At 37.6% G+C, this 20,090-nt stretch overlaps 1 protein-coding gene across 1 annotated transcript; it reads left to right on the top strand.

The window, feature by feature from the left end:
• The first annotated feature begins 2,130 nt into the window (after positions 1 to 2,130).
• On the top strand, positions 2,131 to 18,055 carry LOC140142288 (L-amino-acid oxidase-like). Its single transcript, XM_072164257.1, has 7 exons — positions 2,131 to 2,269; positions 6,405 to 6,634; positions 12,857 to 12,969; positions 14,042 to 14,243; positions 14,405 to 14,479; positions 15,632 to 15,786; positions 17,305 to 18,055. The coding sequence occupies exons 1-7, from the start codon at positions 2,257 to 2,259 to the stop codon at positions 18,053 to 18,055; spliced, it is 1,539 nt and encodes a 512-aa protein (XP_072020358.1). The 5' UTR covers positions 2,131 to 2,256.
• The last annotated feature ends 2,035 nt before the right edge of the window (positions 18,056 to 20,090 follow it).

Here is a 20,090-nt window from a genome sequence, read left to right on the forward strand (position 1 = left end):
TTTTGGTTTAGGTAAAAACGTTTTAATAACATTAAAATGTCGGGTTATATAAAGGTAATGATAACGTGTTAAAACGTTTTGTATGAAAACACACTACAACAATATTTTTAAATGTTTTCACAAAATGTTATTGTAAACTATTTTTACAAACATTTTTTACAAACAAATATTGTGTCAATACTTGAATAACATTATGTTAAAATGTTTGAGCCCAGCAAACACAGAAATGTTCTTAAAATGTTTTTTTTTTCAAAACCTTTTAATAACATTTAAATGTCGGGCTAAAATCTGAAATCTTTATGCTATCTTCAGTAGATAGTACATTGTTAAATTGTGCTATCTTCAGTAGATAGCAAATATAGCATATGGTTACATGTGAGGTTGTGTTATCTTCCATTTATCTGCAATTTTCATTGGGATTTTCAAAACGGTCTCCTTTTGACTGGACTGGAGCCACGTTTCCATCCGTGTCACCGTGCTGTAGATACAACCTATTAAAATAGGTTTAGATTTGGGAAGTAAAATATCTACCAGGCTCCTTCCAGACCCTCAACATTAAGATCATCACGAACATTAAAGGCAATCTCTGACTTAACATATAGGCCTATAAATCCCCCCCCCCCCTCCCTCACGGTTACGATCTTTGCGAATTAGGTTATAACCTTCGAGTTTAATTTCAGAGTCAGTTATTGTATGGTCGAGTCAGGTTTCAGAAAACGAAACAACTGCTATATTGGATTTTTCCAATATGATTTTAATTTCAGATAGTTTGTGATAAAGGGAACTAATGTTCAGATGAGTAAAGTGCAATCCTTTGCTGTTGAGGCAGCTAAAGTCAATATCAGAAATAGGAGGCAAGTCTATAGCACATGTCGTGTCGTCAAACTCCACATGTGGTTCAAAGACAAACTCACCATCTACGCAGTTGTTGAAAAGAACAGCAGTCGCAAATGTATGAAAAGTCTGACTGATCTTGAACTAGCATGTTATATTCTTCATCGCCCATGACTCTAGTACAGCGGCTATGTGTCCATTTATAACATGAGTCGCAACTGATGGCCTTGCTACGACTTGTTATGCCTTTTCCACAAGTAGTGCACACATTTTTGAAAGTTCTCTTTTTTGGTACATCATCGAATAATGGAACGGTGCGAGTTTGGGGACCAGGGTTGGGGTTAACATCGCCTGCAATTAACAGGCGATATCGGAACGTCACAGTAGAGTTAGAGTAAAGTCTTATTCTTCTGCCAACAAGTTGCCCCTCAACATTATAGGTTTGTTGGGTCTACTGATGGCATTAGTAGTAACACAATGTGCGTGCAGTAGGCCTATATTGATACACTTGATCATCACTTTGAGTTCCATTGCCAAGCTGATCACTTGGCACTAAACAGCAAAACAGCAAAGTTATTACAACACTAGCCAGAAGATTCATGTTGGAATGGGTATTAAGCTGGTACTATAAGTTTTTGTGTGGAGATGATTGTAGACTAGAATACACATTCAATCGCTCAGTTAGTTCATTTGCAGTCAAATCCTACGTTTAAGGATGTTTTGGCCAAGGTTGAGGAATTCAACAACCTTGTACATGGAGTAAGCTTAAATATGAGTAAGCTTAAACAGTTAAAATGCCATATCTGTGCCGTGCCAACAGTAATGATGTTAAATAAAGATAACCAAAGTCAAATAAGTACATGTAGAACTTAAAATTCTGACAGAAAACAGCAAATTTGCTGGATTTTATAGATTCAAATCCAGACAAAATAAAAATAAAATGATTAAACTTTTGATATCAAATTTGGTATCAACCTTCGAAGGAAGGTGTGTAGAAAATTATTTTGCCATAAACTCATCATGGAACTAGTGGCGATTTTTTAATTTGGCTGTGTTTATCATATTATATACGTGCATGTTTATAGACGGTGTAACCCGGGGGGGTCTCCCTGGTTGAAGGTATACGGGGATATAGGGATACCTTTTCAATTTTCAGTAAGCTATGGAGTCCAATTTTGGCACCAAAATAGTGGGCGTGAAACACAATATTTTGAACTGAAGTTGAACTTGAAATCATGCGGACTAGAGTCAAATACATAATAGGGCCTAGTCAAGTGGAACTTCAAACAACAATATGAGTAGCCCCTACTACTCACCGCCACACTGTAGGCCTATATGGACTGTTATTGAACATGTTTACCGCATAGGTATCATTATTTGTACTCTACCGGTTTCAATATACGGTGCATCCGAGAATAAAGTATGAAGATCATTTGTAAGTATTGAACATGTATTTTTTTAAGTTTGTCAACATGTATTAAATATTACCGGATTCACACCATAAATTATGGGCCAACCCAATGGCGTAGTTCATGCAGTAACCTTTATAGTAAAAGAGTGTAGTTAGTATTTTGGGAGCGATGCATACCGTACAACGTAGAACATGAACTTAAAATAGCTTAAAGGGGAAAGGCCGCGGAGAGGGCACTGACTTGGAGTTCCATATAAAGGACGGGATCCGGGAGGAATGATGAAAGGAACCCCCCCCCGGGGGGGGGGGACACTTGTATTTCAAGGTGGACACCATGCTAGGGTACAAAAACAAGTAAAAAGGGTTGTTTTTCAGCATTGGGCAAGTACAGCGCTGTACTTCTTTAGGGTGTCAAAAATATACTTTTCCAAACAAAATACTTGCTTAGGGTACCAAAATGTAATGGCAAATTAAACTGGGTGAAATAGGCTATGTTTAGCTTCTATCAGAACACATCGTAGGGTAAAACATTAAGAAACATCAAACTACTTATATTAAACAAGAACCTTATATTAAACCTGAACATTTATTTTTACATAAAATGCCTGTATTTTCTAAACCGCACAACAAAATTGTTTGATTTTTGCACAGGATGTTCATCTGAGGGTCCAGATTGTAAAAATCAATACAGCGTGATTGTAAATATTTGGGGAATTGGTTTTATTTGATGACAAAAATGTTGTGTGCAACTTTTTCATGTGTTACCGTACAAAAATGCTGAATGGACCTTTGTTACTAGCAAAATATGTTCTACCAACTTAGGTGGTCGGGTTTGCACAGAGGAGAATACGGGCGCACACCACCAATAGCGCGTCCCATTGAAATACACGTGAAAACACGTCTCTTCTTTGCCCGATTGTAGGCCTTTTCGGCAACAAATTGAACATAAATATACCACCAATCGATTGCAAATCGATGAAAATTTAATATAAATTTATGTTTCAATGTACGGGTAGTACATGCTCTAGGATAAATAGATTTATAAAAAATTACATTTGAAGTCATGTGTCCAATGCAGAAAATATACAGTTTTTGTGACTTTGACCATTCTAGCAGTCTTGGCCATTTTCTTCAAAAATGCTACTCGCATCAGCGTATTTTGAATGGTATATTTGCATTTTTATTTCTTTAAACGTAATAAAAGTAAGTTTATACATTTTCTACACATTCATATTTTTATATTAAGTATCATTTTGCCCCCGAAAAAACTGACATTTGAGTCGTTTTAAGGACACGTGCTAAAATTTAATCATGATATTAAATTAATGAAAACTCTCAGAACGCTGAATTTGCTTACTTTTTCATCACTTTAATGAACTTTAACAATATAAATTAAGAAATTTAAATAACATTTTCACTATAAAACACTTTAAAATCATTAAATGGCTTTTAAAGTTTTAATTCAGATCGCAAAATTGGAATTTTACACATACCCGTCCTGTTTTTGACGTGATTCCTGTAAAAAGCCTACTTCGGGCCAATTAAGCCTATTATGCCTTATAAGGGCGCACACCACCAATAGCGCGTCCCATTGAAATACACGTGAAAACACGTCTCTTCTTTGCCCGATTTTAGGCCTTTTCGGCAACAAATTGAACATAAATATACCACCAATCGATTGCAAATCGATGAAAATTTAATATATGTTTCAATGTACGGGTAGTACATGCTCTAGGATAAATAGATTTAGAAAAAATTACATTTGAAGTCATGTGTCCAATGCAGAAAATATACAGTTTTTGTGACTTTGACCATTCTAGCAGTCTTGGCCATTTTCTTCAAAAATGCTACTCGCATCAGCGTATTTTGAATGGTATATTTGCATTTTTATTTCTTTAAACGTAATAAAAGTAAGTTTATACATTTTCTACACATTCATATTTTTATATTAAGTATCATTTTGCCCCCCCCCCCCCGAAAAAACTGACATTTGAGTCGTTTTAAGGACACGTGCTAAAATTTAATCATGATATTAAATTAATGAAAACTCTCAGAACGCTGAATTTGCTTACTTTTTCATCACTTTAATGAACTTTAACAATATAAATTAAGAAATTTAAATAACATCTTCACTATAAAACACTTTAAAATCATTAAATGGCTTTTAAAGTTTTAATTCAGATCGCAAAATTGGAATTTTACACATACCCGTCCTGTTTTTGACGTGATTCCTGTAAAAAGCCTACTTCGGGCCAATTAAGCCTATTATGCCTTATAAGGGCGCACACCACCAATAGCGCGTCCCATTGAAATACACGTGAAAACACGTCTCTTCTTTGCCCGATTTTAGGCCTTTTCGGCAACAAATTGAACATAAATATACCACCAATCGATTGCAAATCGATGAAAATTTAATATATGTTTCAATGTACGGGTAGTACATGCTCTAGGATAAATAGATTTAGAAAAATTACATTTGAAGTCATGTGTCCAATGCAGAAAATATACAGTTTTTGTGACTTTGACCATTCTAGCAGTCTTGGCCATTTTCTTCAAAAATGCTACTCGCATCAGCGTATTTTGAATGGTATATTTGCATTTTTATTTCTTTAAACGTAATAAAAGTAAGTTTATACATTTTCTACACATTCATATTTTTATATTAAGTATCATTTTGCCCCCGAAAAAACTGACATTTGAGTCGTTTTAAGGACACGTGCTAAAATTTAATCATGATATTAAATTAATGAAAACTCTCAGAACGCTGAATTTCCTTTCTTTTTTCATCACTTTAATGAACTTTAACAATATAAATTAAGAAATTTAAATAACATTTTCACTATAAAACACTTTAAAATCATTAAATGGCTTTTAAAGTTTTAATTCAGATCGCAAAATTGGAATTTTACACATACCCGTCCTGTTTTTGTTTTGATTCCTGTAAAAAGCCTACTTCGGGCCAATTAAGCCTATTATGCCTTATAAGGGCGCACACCACCAATAGCGCGTCCCATTGAAATACACGTGAAAACACGTCTCTTCTTTGCCCGATTTTAGGCCTTTTCGGCAACAAATTGAACATAAATATACCACCAATCGATTGCAAATCGATGAAAATGTAATATATGTTTCAATGTACGGGTAGTCTTCCGATTAGATTTCAAGATATGGGCGTTTAAAGAGCACCATGACCATTTTCGACCCGTTTTTACCCTGAAAACCCGTTTCTGGTCATTTTCTCAATCCGAAGGCCTACTTTTTTCAAAAATTGGATTATGCAACTTTTTTGGGATCCAAGTTCGTGTATAGGTCTCAAACTTTTATTTAAGCTTATAACATGCTTCTCTTTTTCCTTACAAGTCCACAGAAAGGCCCAAAATACCTCAAAAAAGATTTCGTTTTTACCGGAACTCATCCACATTACATCGCGCGCGGAGTGAATTAGAGGTGCGCGCCCTTATAATGCACATATGTAAACTCGATTCTTTTCGTTATAGATTTGCAAACTTTATTAAATTTTGAGTTAAATTGTCAAATTTTATTGCTCTAGGATAAATAGATTTAGAAAAATTACATTTGAAGTCATGTGTCCAATGCAGAAAATATACAGTTTTTGTGACTTTGACCATTCTAGCAGTCTTGGCCATTTTCTTCAAAAATGCTACTCGCATCAGCAGGACGGGTACATGTGTAACGCACAATTCTTAAACAACATCTTTTGCACAGAATTGGGATTTGAAAAGTAAAGTGGCAGTTGAAACTCTAGTGATAACAAGTTTGCAGTGCATGATGGGGCTTTCTTAAATCATCCTCTGTCGATGACCATTTCAAATGAGTGATCTTTTATCTTTTCACATGTTTTTCATGATTAATGACGTGTATGAAGAAGAGGAAAGGGGACTCGGATAAATTGTATTTTCGTGCATTTTCGTGCATTTAGTAACATTGATTGATATCCTAATAAAGTCAGGGGTCAAGGTGGACATTCTCTCGACTAATATACCCAATTGAAGCAAAAACCAAGTAGAAAATGGTGTAAAAGTTCCCCACACTCTAACGGACAAACGTGGGGCCATACGCTTCCTTCACCAACCTTCTTTTGCGCATGACACCTTTTTTATTGGGTTGTTGTATTTTCATTCTTATTCTTAAAATTCAGGGATATGTTTAGTCGGTACAATCACCTTTTGGAAACTAAACCTCGTTCACACATTACCAAAGCCCAACCATAATGACAATTGCACTAGCTCAACAAGTCACGCTGAGACACTTCTTGACATTGCAAGAAACGGATTACCTAAAACATCAGAGCCGAAGCATGTCATCATCATTGGTGCGGGAATCGCGGGGCTTACCGCTGCAAAACTACTTAAAGATGCTGGACATAAGGTTAGTTGTAGATGTATCTTGTATTGTACAAGTAACTACTCAGTTTTATCAGAGGATGATTTAAGGAAGCCCCATCATGCACTGCAAACGTGTTATCACCAGAGTTTCAACTGCCACTTTGCTTTTCAAATTCCATTGAATTCTGTGCAAAAGACATTGTTTAAGAATTGTGCGTGTGTCATTATTAGTTGGTCGATTTCAGATCTAAAGTGATGTATGCATGAAGGCATTGTGAATGCGTTTTTATTGTAAATATATCAGTCCAAATTCAAATTTAACCATGGCCGTCAATGCAATGTGCGAGCAGTCGTGTCATGTTCACTCATAGCTGTGCTAACCGCAAGTCAACACAGTGGCGTGGTGGGAAGTGCTTAAATCATCTGATACAGTGTCTGATGCTTCCCACCAAACACAAAACGTTTTCGACATCATTCGCAAAAGGTTATAAAATGTTATCAGAAAATGTCGGGTTATATAAAGGGTACATTAATAGTATAAAACGTTTTCATAACATTAAATAACATTTGTTGGTAATTTACTGCACAGCAAACACAAATGTTTTACAGAAAACATTTAAATGTCGGGTTATATAAAGGGTATAAAAACGTTTTAATAACATTCCAAAAATATTTTTGAAAACTTGGTACAAATCATTCTAAACAGAATGTTATTTTGGGATTGATAAAATATTTTGCAAAAATGTTTGCCCAAAATATTTACAATAACGTTTTTAAAATTCACGACCTTTATATAACCCGACATTTAAATGTTATTAAAACGTTTTGTAAAAAACATTTTAAGGACATTTCTGTGTTTGCTGGGTGCAAACATTTTAACATAATGTTGACAAAGTGTTGACAAAATAGTTGGCCAAAAATGTTTGCAAAAATAGTTTACAATGACATTTCGAAAACATTTTAAAAATATTGTGGTAGTGTGTTTTCATACAAAACGTTTTAAACGATTTCATGACCTTTATATAACCCGACATCTTAATGTTATTAAAACGTTTTTACCTAAACCAAAACCCAAAATATAACTTATTTAAAACGTTTTAAAATCGTTTTTGTGTTTGCCAATTGACATACATAATGTTCTTTCAGGCTTACCCTAATCTTTGATTTCAGAATTGTTTGTCCTAAAAGAAACTCATGTTGCAATATCCAATCGTGTGTCAATAAATCAAACGATCAATTTGATTCATCAATATCAAAGACCCTAGATACAATAGTGGATATAAAATCTACCACTGTGCACCGTACACACAAACATTAGTAACTTTATTGTCTAAATGTGAATAAAATCAAACGAGATTAGATCTCTTCAATAATATTGAATAGAAATATTATTTTGTATCCAGTCCTGCACCTGGTGTCCCCAATATTGATCAATCAAATTGATCGCGTAAGGGCCTTTGTGGTAAATTCAACTTCAGACCATACGGCTATGCAGAAAATAGGATTGTTGTACTTGTTACAAAAAAGGCACCAAGATGGCTACACCATGGTAGTCATTCCAGAAGGACTCATCACAGCTAGCACCACAAATCACGCCGTCAGTCCGGCTTAGATATAGTCCGTCGGCCGGTGTGGATATTGTCTTTTCTAGATGGACTAAACCATGGAAGAAAGAGATTATCTTTTTCATATGCATCATATAGGGCTTATAACAAGATCTTTGCATCCGATGGTTAATATATAGGCCTAGTCAATTAATAGCCAATTGTTACTACATAGTGCAGTTATGTCTGCAGTAAATTTTCCATGACCTTTACAACACTTACCGGGTTTAAGTGCTGTTTGTCAAGTGCCAACAATAACCCAGTGCTAACTAGTTCCATCTACCACAGTCACAGCCAATTAGCGCCTAGAATGGGCCACTTGACTGCCATGGTTACCATTTCCGGTTGGCTTCACACTGGTTTGGGCTCTCTCTGACTTGAGTTTCATGCGATCTCCTGTCATTTGACTTATCAAGGCGGTCCTCCGTTATTATAATGACTATGCTAATGAATTAAAGGCGGGCATTAAGAGTATACATCAAGCTTGATTGACAGAAAGTACTAAATTCGTACCTCAAACAGTTTTGCGACACCCGTCTTCCAACTGCGGCAAACCCAGGCCGGTTCAGTGAGGTAAAATTAGCATTGAATTTGCACGGGACTTTGGACAAGATTTTGGGTTTTCATTTCTCATACAAATGTATGGTCCCCCGTTACCGAAACTTGTATCGGGTTAAAAATGCAGACACATTAAAAAGAATAAATAATCTCACTATAGAGCAAGTACTAAAATCTAAGGTCTTACACTTTTTGATATATGACGCCCTGGTTACACACCAACCTTTGCCCCAGCTATGGGTCAAATAGCTGAGGTAGTTCACTACCTCAGGCGTAAGGGAGATAGTATCCTGTAAACGGCAAGAGGGCGTAGTGACTAGACTTCACCATACCGGCCAGTGAACAAAAGCAGGGTGTCCTGGAACCTGTACTATTTCTTGTTTTCTTTGGTTGGAGACAGAGATCACAAGTGTGAAGGGCGCAAGAAAGATGTCTTGTATGTACATTTTTATACGGCCACTGGACAAGCGGAGAAGGAAAACTCTGTTAACAAAGCTAGCTGTAGGAGTTGCGACCACAGCTATAACAGCAATCGAAAAACTATGATGGCGAACCAAAACTACACTAGGGTTAAAGTCCCTAATTCAGTCTTAACATCTCCTGGTGCAGACATCGATTTGCAAAAGATCACATGACGCCTTGCCTCGAAATCCTGATGGAAGGGACAAGTCTGATGAAGGTGCCTGCAGGAGGAGAAACCTTGTAAATTGCAAGAAAGTCATTTCAATCGCCACCATGAATGTACGGACAATAAGAGAACAGCAGTGTAGAGAGGAGCTAGTTTTTAATCTCATTGAGTACAATGTGGAAGTATTGGGAATACAAGAGCATCGTATTATTCACGATGAACCAATTAGATACGAAAACATACTGGGCAGGACACTGATTACAATATCATCAACTAAGAACGATGCGGGGGCTGCAGTTAGAGGGGTTGGAATCCTACTGAACAAAAATGCTAAAAATTCACTAGCCAGCGTAAGATCACACAACAACAGAATTCTTATTGCAAACTTCCAGGGTAACCCAGCAACAACTGTCATCATTACATATTGCCCAACCAACGTAGCTGATGAAGACATAGTAGAGAATCACTACGATAGTATGAGGAGAGCCATTGAATCCATCCCAGCTCATAACCTCTTGATAGTAATGGGTGATTTCAATGCTAGAGTTGGACTGGAAGACACTAAATTTACATACCATGACACCACTAACAGAAATGGAAAATACCTTGTGGAACTAGCAACAGAGAAGAATCTCATCATTGTAAACACACAGTTTCGCAAGAAAGTTGGTAAATTATGGACATTTACAAGCCCAGGAGGGAATAAATACCAACTAGACTATATACTCATACGAAGAAAATGGAGGAACAGTCTGCAGAACGCTGAGGCATACAACACCTTTGCTAGTGTGGGTTCCGATCACAGAATAGTGTCTGCAAGAATAAGACTAAGCCTCAAAAAGAGCAAGACTTTACCAAGGAAGAACCAGTTCGATTGGAAATCCCTGAGCACTGATAGAAATATCCAAAAGATGTACACCATAGAAGTGCACAACAGGTTTGAAATCCTTGAAGACATGGAGGAAACAGCTACGGATAAGTACAGCCGATTTATCGCTGCCAACAAAGAAGCAGCTGAGAAGATCATCCCTGCAAAGAAGCGATCTCGAAGGGCAAACTTTTCTCATGATCCAAGAGTCATAAAGGCAAGATACCATATCAGGGAGACGTATGAGGTGTATCAACTGGACACTACTGATTGTAAAAGAGAGGAGTACAAGAAGGCGAAGAAAAACCTTGACGATGCATACAACGAAGTTATTGAGGCAGACCTAAAGGGCAAGTTGCAAGAGGTTGAAAGAGCGCATGTCAACTCCAAACATGGTGAAAGTTGGAAACTGATCAACGACATCACTGGTAGAAAGGCATGCAGTACAGGTCAGTTGAAGGGAAATACACAAAGTGAAAGGGTCACCAATTGGTACAATCACTTCAAAGGCCTTCTTGGAAGCCCTCCTGACATTGATGATGAGGAAGAAGAAATTACACCAATTTTAGACGAGCTTGATATTAAAGTGGGGCCATTTGACAAAGAAGAATATCAAGAAGCTAAGGCATCTTTGGTTGAGGGAAAGAGCTGTGGAGAGGACAACATACCTCCAGAAGTGCTGAAGAGATGCAACCTAGATGACATTGTGTTGGGGTTCTGCAATGACGCACTTCTCAAAGGGAAGAAACCGGATCAATGGTCCATACTTAATATTGTTCCTATCCCCAAAACAGGAGATCTTAGTTCAGGAAACAACTATCGCGGTATCAGTCTAAGCTCCATCGTAGCCAAAACCTACAACAGAATGATACTTAATAGGATTAGACCTGAAATTGACCAGCATCTAAGAACAAATCAGAATGGATTTAGTGTTGGTAGAACGACTGTTGGACACATCCTTGCACTACGTAGGCTGATTGAAGAGGTAAAGGCGCATAACCTGCCAGCGATAATAACATTCATCGACTTCAAGAAAGCTTTCGACACCATCCATAGCGGCAAGATGTTGAAGATACTCCATGCCTACGGTATTCCGGAACTCATTGTTGAAGCTATTGGCAAAATGTACCAAAACACAAAAGCGAAAGTAATATCACCAGATGGCGAGACAGAATTGTTTGAAATCTTAGCAGGAGTACTTCAGGGGATACCTCGCCCCATACCTGTTTGTGATTGTCCTCGACTTTGCACTGAGAATAGCTATTGAAGGAAACGAAGAGGAGCTAGGATTCCATCTGGAAAAGAGGCGAAGTAGGAGAGTTGGTCCAGTCGTGGTGACAGACTTTGATTTTGCTGACGACATTGCACTGTTGTCTGAGGAAATACACCAAGCACAAGAACTGCCCTCATAGAGTGGAGACTTCAGCTGCTAAAGTGGACCTGAAGATGAATGGAAGTAAAACAAAGTATATGTCCTACAATAACAAGAGAGAAAGCATCACAACAAATGAGGGTGTAGAACTAGAGGAGGTAGATGACTTCAAATACCTAGGCGCTTGGATGAAAAGCACAGAAAGGGATGTAAAGTTACGTAAAGCAGCAGCATGGAGGGCGTGCAGTAAACTAAAGAAAATCTGGAGGTCAACTCTTACCAAGAGTTTCAAACTTCGTATTTTTGCTACAACAGTGGAGTCGGTGCTGCTTTATGGATGCGAAGCATGGACCATCACCCCTAAACTTCAAAGGGTCTGGATGGCTGTTACACCCGTATGCTAAGAACTGTACTGAATGTGCATTGGAAAGAACATAGGTCAAATGCAGACCTATATGGAGATCTTCCCAAATTAAGCCACAAGATCAGGGAAATTAAGAACCAGGTTTGCTGGCCACTGTTCTAGAAGTGATGAGCCCGCATCAAAAATGGTTCATTGGACACCCACGCATGGGAGGCGGAAACCTGGAATACCTGCTCTGACCTACATTGACATTCTGAAAAATGACACTGGACTGGAGGCAGCAGACTTCAAGACATCAATGGAGGACAGGAAGTTGTGGAAAGCCATCACAGTTCGAGGACACCACTCGAATTAAGCAAGCAAGTAAGCATGCTAACTAGTTGCCGTCCTATACCTACAACACAACACTACTAGAAAGGTCAATTACCTATTGTGAGTGCCTCTGTGTTGTGTGTATACAGTAGGCAACAATAACTGCATGATGACTAATCGTTTTGCATTCATTTTCATCAAAATACACTCAATCTAATGAACATATCTCACAATTCTTGAAGAGATCTGCTACCCATATCAAACAAAACAGTTTAAACTAAGCGAACAACCCAAGAGTTAGACGACGTCCTATTAATAAAGGTGGCTGACCTCCCTTCCTCCCTACCTCTCGCCCTCCCTGTAACATTTGTAACGTAAGTGTGAAATATTGAAAATTACAATCTGAAAAGATCAACTTTAACCGATACTTTAACTAGGTTTCTTTTGCAAATGTATGGAACCTTTTCACCCCTCGCTCTAACGAAAGGACTTTCGTTAATAGGACGTCATCGAACTTTTGGTTTGTTCCCTTAGTGCTCCTAACTCATTTATATTTAAGGTTACTATTTTGGAAGCAAGTGACCGTATTGGAGGACGGATATATACATACAGAGATCAGGAAGATAGATATTACGTGGAACTAGGGGCCATGCGAATATATAACTCGGACAAGTAAGTTATTTTAAGTTGAGTTTATTCTAAGCTTAGTTATAATAATTATTACGTTTTAAGAAATTCTTCGTGTCAATTTTAGTTCACGAATGAATGAACCCCGACCTATCCTTGTATTTCCTATATCCTTGAAATAAAGTTGTACCAGTTAGTCATGCATGCAGCAAAGACTAGAGCAATAATGATTCACATGAAATCAGTTACATCAGGTGACCTAGTTTAATCCTGCTTTCCAGAAAGTGACTTTCGCCTGAGCTAATCCGTCAGGGAAAAGGCGCGGCGTGATTGGTTGTTGACCTGCGCAGTACGGCATTTTCGGTCTGGTTGACAGAACGTCATACGCAAACTAGTCTTTTTTTAATTCGGTCTCGAATTAGAGGTTGTCAAATGTTGACAGTTGCATGGTTACTGGTTTTATGCTGATAACATTTTGATGGCTGATTAAGTTTATTACCCCTTTTCAGTTTTCTGCTAAAACCTTGGTAAAATAGGCAGGGCCGGATTTACCATTGGGCCAGATGGTCCTGGGCCTTGGCCCCCGAAATTTTTGGGTCCATGGGCACGGGCCCATCTGGCCTAATAGTAAATCCGGCCTTGCCTAAAATATCTCTGTGTATCTTCCTTTTTAGCCCGTAAAACACCATATTTTGGACCAGAATAGGGTATATTTGCACAATTTTGGGCTAAAATAGTCTAAAATTTCTTTTTTTTTTTTTTCGTGCGCGTAAATATCCTAGTAAAATTGGAACCAAATGTGCACGTTCCTCTCCGCCGCCTCTGTCGATCTTATACATAAACCAAAACTTGGCCGCATAAGTGAGCATGCCTTCCTCACGTGGAGTTTGGGCGCCTCCTAATTCTGGCCGACATGGACCAGGACCCTCAAAAAGGTCAATCCGGCCCCGAAAATAGCACCGATTTATGGAGGATTTAGTTGCGTAATGATGAACTTTCAATATACTGTTACTATTCGATAAGTACGATATCTGCCCCCTCCCCCATATGACCATATGAAACACGTTAACGTAGAAAATACTCATTTAGTAAATTCTTATTCAATTCTTATTTCAAGGTTCGTGAACATATTTGTGAAACACTTCAATCTTCCAACCAACGACTTCATCAGTTATAATGGAAACACGTGGTACTACATCAATGGGAAAAAGATAAGGACGTCTATAGTAGCGGAGAATCCAGATGTGTTGGGTTTCAACACAAGTCGAAGAGAAAAAGGGAAATCATCCCTTCAACTGATTACTGAAGCAATGAAAACGGTTGGTATAGTGCAATGGCTTCCAACCTCTTTAAGACCGCAACCTCATTACAGAAAAACACCACTTGCGTCCCCATGTCAATATGTGTTTAGTTACGTGTTTATTTCATGTTGTATGTGAATAAATGTTGGTATCTTGTATTTTGATAAAATATGTCACAGATTGTTGACGATTGTGAAAGGTGTGGCGAAATGGATCTTGATTGTTTAACTTCCTACGATCACTATAACAATCAGGTAAGTTTGATGTATAAATTAAATTCGCATGTTTGCAAGCAATCGGTTGACAAAAACGTCAACCATTTCATTAATCATGTTCAATCATGTTTTAGATAAGGCAAAAAAAAAACCATGTTTGTTTCCTGTAGCAGATCAAAAAAGGCAAATGCGAAATGCGTTTTTTTTATATTTTATTTCTTTTATTAATCCATGTCTTCAAATGAAAAAACAACAAAAAAAACCACCTTTTTGCTGCAAATTGAATGGGAATTTGCAGTGGGACTCTCCGACACACATAAAAAATCATTGTGTTCATATTCAAGAATATTTATGATCCCCTTTCAACCTGCAGATTAAAAAAGTATTTAAAAAATGTATGATAGTTTTTCACTACGGTCGTTTGCTATGTAATGTGTAAATGTTTACTCCAGTAGTGTTTTATAGTATTTTTTTGTGATTTTTTCCATTTTTTTTTTTTTCTTTGTAAGTGAAAAAAAAATCTATGCGCAAAATAAGCCGTCAAAATGTAATGCGATCGCGCTACAGGAGACAAACCTGTTTTTTTGTGCATAAGTTCGAAACAAGTCAAAGGTCAATGACCTTTTGCATGGGTTCAACTGTTTCAGTATCCACCGAACGATCGGGTCAAAATACATGTTAAATATTCTTCCTTTGATGTTCAAGGATTCCAACTAGTACGTAGGCCTAGTATACAAATATGGACATGATTAAAATGATAGGCCCAAGGTGATCTAAAAACCATGAGTGTCCCAAGGCGCGGTCAATATTTGTATTATACAAGCAGTGTTCTATGAAATATTCAAATGGCTGCTAAAATCAAACCGTACTATGTAAACTGCTCAAATTTCTTGATCAGGTACGGGATCAGGTACTACCTATGATTATCTTCATACATTGACATTTCCGTTTGAAAGATCGTTTGCAATTTAATGCATTTGGACATAAGATAGCCATTCTAAGAAAACTGCAACTCTATGGAAATCTAGAAATCAATACCAACTTTAACAGAATCAGGCATATAATAATGATTGTTGATGAAAATATTGATTTGCAGACCCCCCACAGAACCCTCTATCCAAATACTTGTTTTGGCCGGCACCAACTCATTTAAACATCACTATTTCTTAACCCACCACTATTTCTATGTAGGAATATTTTGTTGAAGTGGGAGGCCTTTCAAGAGGAGCGATTTCAATGGTTGGAGCCGTTCTCGGAGAACACCGATTTTACTTTGGCATAGCCAATGATGCACACATGGTACTTCATACGTACCTCGTACGTATTTTCTTTCACCTTGGTCTTGTGTAAAGCTTGCATATAATTTTTCCAGATAAAGTACTTTTATGTATCCATCAAGGAGGATAAGTTGTGTGAGAAATAAAATTTATTTCATTTAAATGATTTGAAAGTTACATACAGGGTGGTCCACGAAAGAACTTTGCCGTCGGAAACGTTCAGAACTAAATAGTTGAGGACTACAGTACATGCAGGGTGTCCCTAAAAGAACTGTATCGTCGGGAATTGAATGTTTGGGTATTCTAACGTATAAACCAAACATAACTAAATTACCAATATGGTTGACGAATACATTAGCTATCACATACTTTTTGAATTTTGACAATGGGCCCCTCCGTTCTTGAAATAATAGAATTTTACGAAACTACCTCATTTTCAATCCGTTACACCCCGTTGTCACACTTTAGCACGCTTCGTAGCGATCGATAGGTCTTTTGGGACTCGTTTCGTAACGTCGATACCTATTTTGCCTAATGAAATTCTTTTATTAGAGACATTGGGATGTTCCAAACGCAGCACGTGGAACGTACGTTTTCACGTACGTTTTTGTACGTTAATACGGTGTTAAATATTGCTAGTCTCGGTTCCAAACTGGATTGTGCATTTGTGCTCATTCGTCACGAAGGAGAACAAGCCAGCTGGAACTATAATATTTGATCTAATCTAATCTACAATCAAGTGCAAATTTGCTGGGACACTTTCATAGTTCAATGACCCTCCCCGCACCCTTTATTCAATGTTGTATACCAAACGCCTCATTTTTTAAATTTCCTATATTTTTGCTCCAACATTGTTTGGTGGGGGAGGGAGGGGATTCGAAATAGGTTGAAAACTATACAAATAAAATATCACGTGGTGAACTTCATATGACCGGTTTTATTGAACAGAGTGTCCCAGGGAAATTTGCACTTGATTGTAGGTCGATAGAGGGCATAATAATTGAAAAAATAACAGTAAGCTAAGTCTCTGCCTAATTCAAACAGGCCGCTTTATATTTTGACTAAAATTTTGACTTGACATGCTGATTAAACTTAATTGTTTTTTTGTGCTCCCCAAATATTATAGTTGCCCAAAACATATATTTTGGTAGATTAAAGATCACTACATCCATACATCATGACTTTACTTTAAAAATGAGACTTTGTCGTCCTGAAAATTGGGCGCGTTGCATGGACTTAGACATGAGGTAAAATCAGCATATTTCAACGTAGCATCTGCGTTTTATTCTACGTTGGAATCCAAAATGGGAAATCGCAATGTCATTTTTGTACGCAAAGTATCACGCACATTTCAATGGGCAATCTCTGCGTATGAATATTGCGTTTAAATTTAGTCAATTTTTAACACATCGCTGTACCTTTATTATAATGATTTATTACAAACAAAAAGGATCATAATAATAATTAGACTTTCCTTCGTATGTTCATTATCACTGACTGTCTTTAACATATTTAACATGAAATGGACATGTATTTTCAATATCATGCATAAAGATGACGTTCATACCTATATTTTATTCTTTTCAGCTTTTATGAGATAACCGGTGGTATGGAAATGCTTCCTCGAGCTTTTCTACCTTCATTGCAAGACGATATCATTTACAATGCCAGGGTAAATCACATAGTACATGGCAATGGTTCCGTTGTTGCACATTACCTTTCTTCAGGAAAAGACGTCCATACATCAGCTGATTACCTGCTGACAACAGCAACTGCTACGTCAACTGGTTTCATCAAATTCACACCTGAACTAAGTTCGGATAAACGCGAAGCATTCCGAAATGTTCATTACATTGGAGCTACGAAAATTGCTCTTGTATTTGAGAAACCATTTTGGGAGGATGACGGTATACACGGGGGAGAATCAATAACCGATCTGTTATCACACATAGTACATTACCCAAGTCACGAGTTCGATTCCGGTTTGGGGGTGCTTATTGCTTCTTATATATCAGCAGATAAGTCCAATAGGTTTCTTGGTCTCACTGATGCTGAGTGCCTATCTCAGGCCCTTGATGATCTCGCGCAAGTTCATGGGGATCATATCAAAGAACTTTACGTAGAAGGAGTAGTTAAACGATGGAGCCTGGATCATTTCAGCGTTGGTGGTTATGCCGCCTTCACCCCGTACCAGTTGACAAATTACCGAGGGCCAATCGTACGTCCTACGAACGAGCTTTTCTTTGCTGGGGAACACACGAGTTATCCTCATGGATGGGTTGACACAGCTATTAAATCTGCGATTGAAGCAGTACATTGTATCAGTGTCAAACGTTGATAACATATTTTTGTACTTTATTTAGGACTCAGTGGGTTGGTGCGTAATTCCAGAATTGCGACAATTCCAGGATTGTGACGCAGCAGGGTGCAGACAAAGATCAGTTTATATTATCTGCGATGTCTGGTTTAATAGAATGTTACACAGCAAAGAGCGAACATGATCAATTATATAATTTAGTTAAAATCTTCTGAAACCCATATCGCAGGTTAGATAGTGTGGACTATTTTCATCTTAAGCTAGAAGAACAATTTTCCAATTTTAAAAATCAAAGTTTTTTGATTTGACACCTGTAGGCCCTTACTAGTGTACATTGACATTGGTCCTTTAGGGGTAGACTAGGTATTGTTGGTCGAAGCAGCCAAAATATCGATTTTCATTATCTAAGCCAATATATTTTTGAATAATAACACTTTGATGTTTTGCAAAAGTTCACCATACAATCATATACTTTGAAAACTTGCTTGATTTATTGTTGTTAATGTGTTATGTGCGTTTTACAAAAGTGTTGTTGTTTCAGTCCTCTTTACAACATAACTCAAGAACTACAGGACCTACAAAAGTATATCTGTGATATTTGGATTCTTCTACACACTCCCTATAAAATGATCAATGTAATTTTTGCCAAAGCTCACTACCATTAATAAGATGCTGTGAACTACCAAATCGCAACAGTAAAAATAGTTGCTAACCTTAAAGCTCCAAAATATTGCAACGTTATGTAATACATGAACGCATCATCATTTTTCATGATTTTGTGATCCCTGGGTGTAGAGTCTGTAGACGGATAATCTGATGTTTTACCTCTGTATGATTATGTAGGGCAGGTTCCTTTTAGGGTGACGGGTCTCAATCAAATACAGCTTGGTAGACTATATCATTCGAATTCAACGTCTTCAAATTAATTAAAATACGAAGGGGGGGGGGGTGGTCCCAATGACAATTAAGGTTTTAACGGCATGAATTTCCTAGAGATTTTTCGTCGTCGGTTAGGCAATTGAATGGGATTTTATTTTGCAACTTTTAAACGCTTCACAAAATCACAAAATAGATGCATTTGTAGGATTCTAGATTGAAATTGGTTAGATTTTCTGACAGATCCAAAATTACTCCCTGTTTTTAGACTTTCGCCATCTTGGCTGATGACTTCTTCAGAATGACCATGATATGGGTCCACTTTTTCCGCGGAATTGGCCGCTACTTCCGGCGATTTTCGCATCCCTCGGTTGCATGATTCTTAATAGTGGGTCGTATACATGATCAAGAGAATAGCTATCGATGTCCTGATTTGCTGTTCTAATCCAAATTCTCTGATGAATCTTGTTTACTGGTTTCCATCTTTTCTTTAATGAAATAGATGCATTGAAATAGGTGCATTGGGGGGACGTTGGCGCAGCAGTATGGGCTCTGCCTTGTAATCGGTGGATTGCAAGTTCGAGCCCCCGCGGTGCCATCGTATTGTGCCCGTGGGCAAGGCGCGTTGCCTTACCCAAGGGTGAAATGGGGAGCTGTGAAAGGTATGAGCATGCCTTCATACTGCAGTTACTGTCCGTTTTCCTATACACAATACACAGTGCTCTTACCATTGACGCGTGACCTCTACAAATAGTGTACGTTAGAAGTATGGGGATTTACCTAGTTAACGTCGCTGTGTGAAAAATAACCGGCCGATATTAAAAGTACTCTTCTAAATTTCTAGAAAATATAGTTTTGTAACATGTCCTAAATTTTTAGCTAATTTAGATGTTTGGAAATATGCGTACTTTGGTGTTTTAGTGTATGTTATAGGTAATAGTACATTGCTTAGTTAACGTCGCTGTGTGAAAAATAACCGGCCAATATTAAAAGTACTCTTCTAAAATTCTAGAAAATATAGTTTTGTAACATGTCCTAAAACCGGTGACAATTTAAAGATTGTAAGTAGAGACATAGGCTACATGTATTTCAATGGGGCTTCAACTTTGCCACGGATTTTTCACGGAAAATTGTCTCCTAGTGAATACTGCTGTTTCCTTGTTTGTTTGTTTGTTTGTAA

This window comes from Amphiura filiformis, chromosome 20 (assembly GCF_039555335.1).
Source record: "Amphiura filiformis chromosome 20, Afil_fr2py, whole genome shotgun sequence".
Classification (NCBI taxonomy): domain Eukaryota; kingdom Metazoa; phylum Echinodermata; class Ophiuroidea; order Amphilepidida; family Amphiuridae; genus Amphiura; species Amphiura filiformis.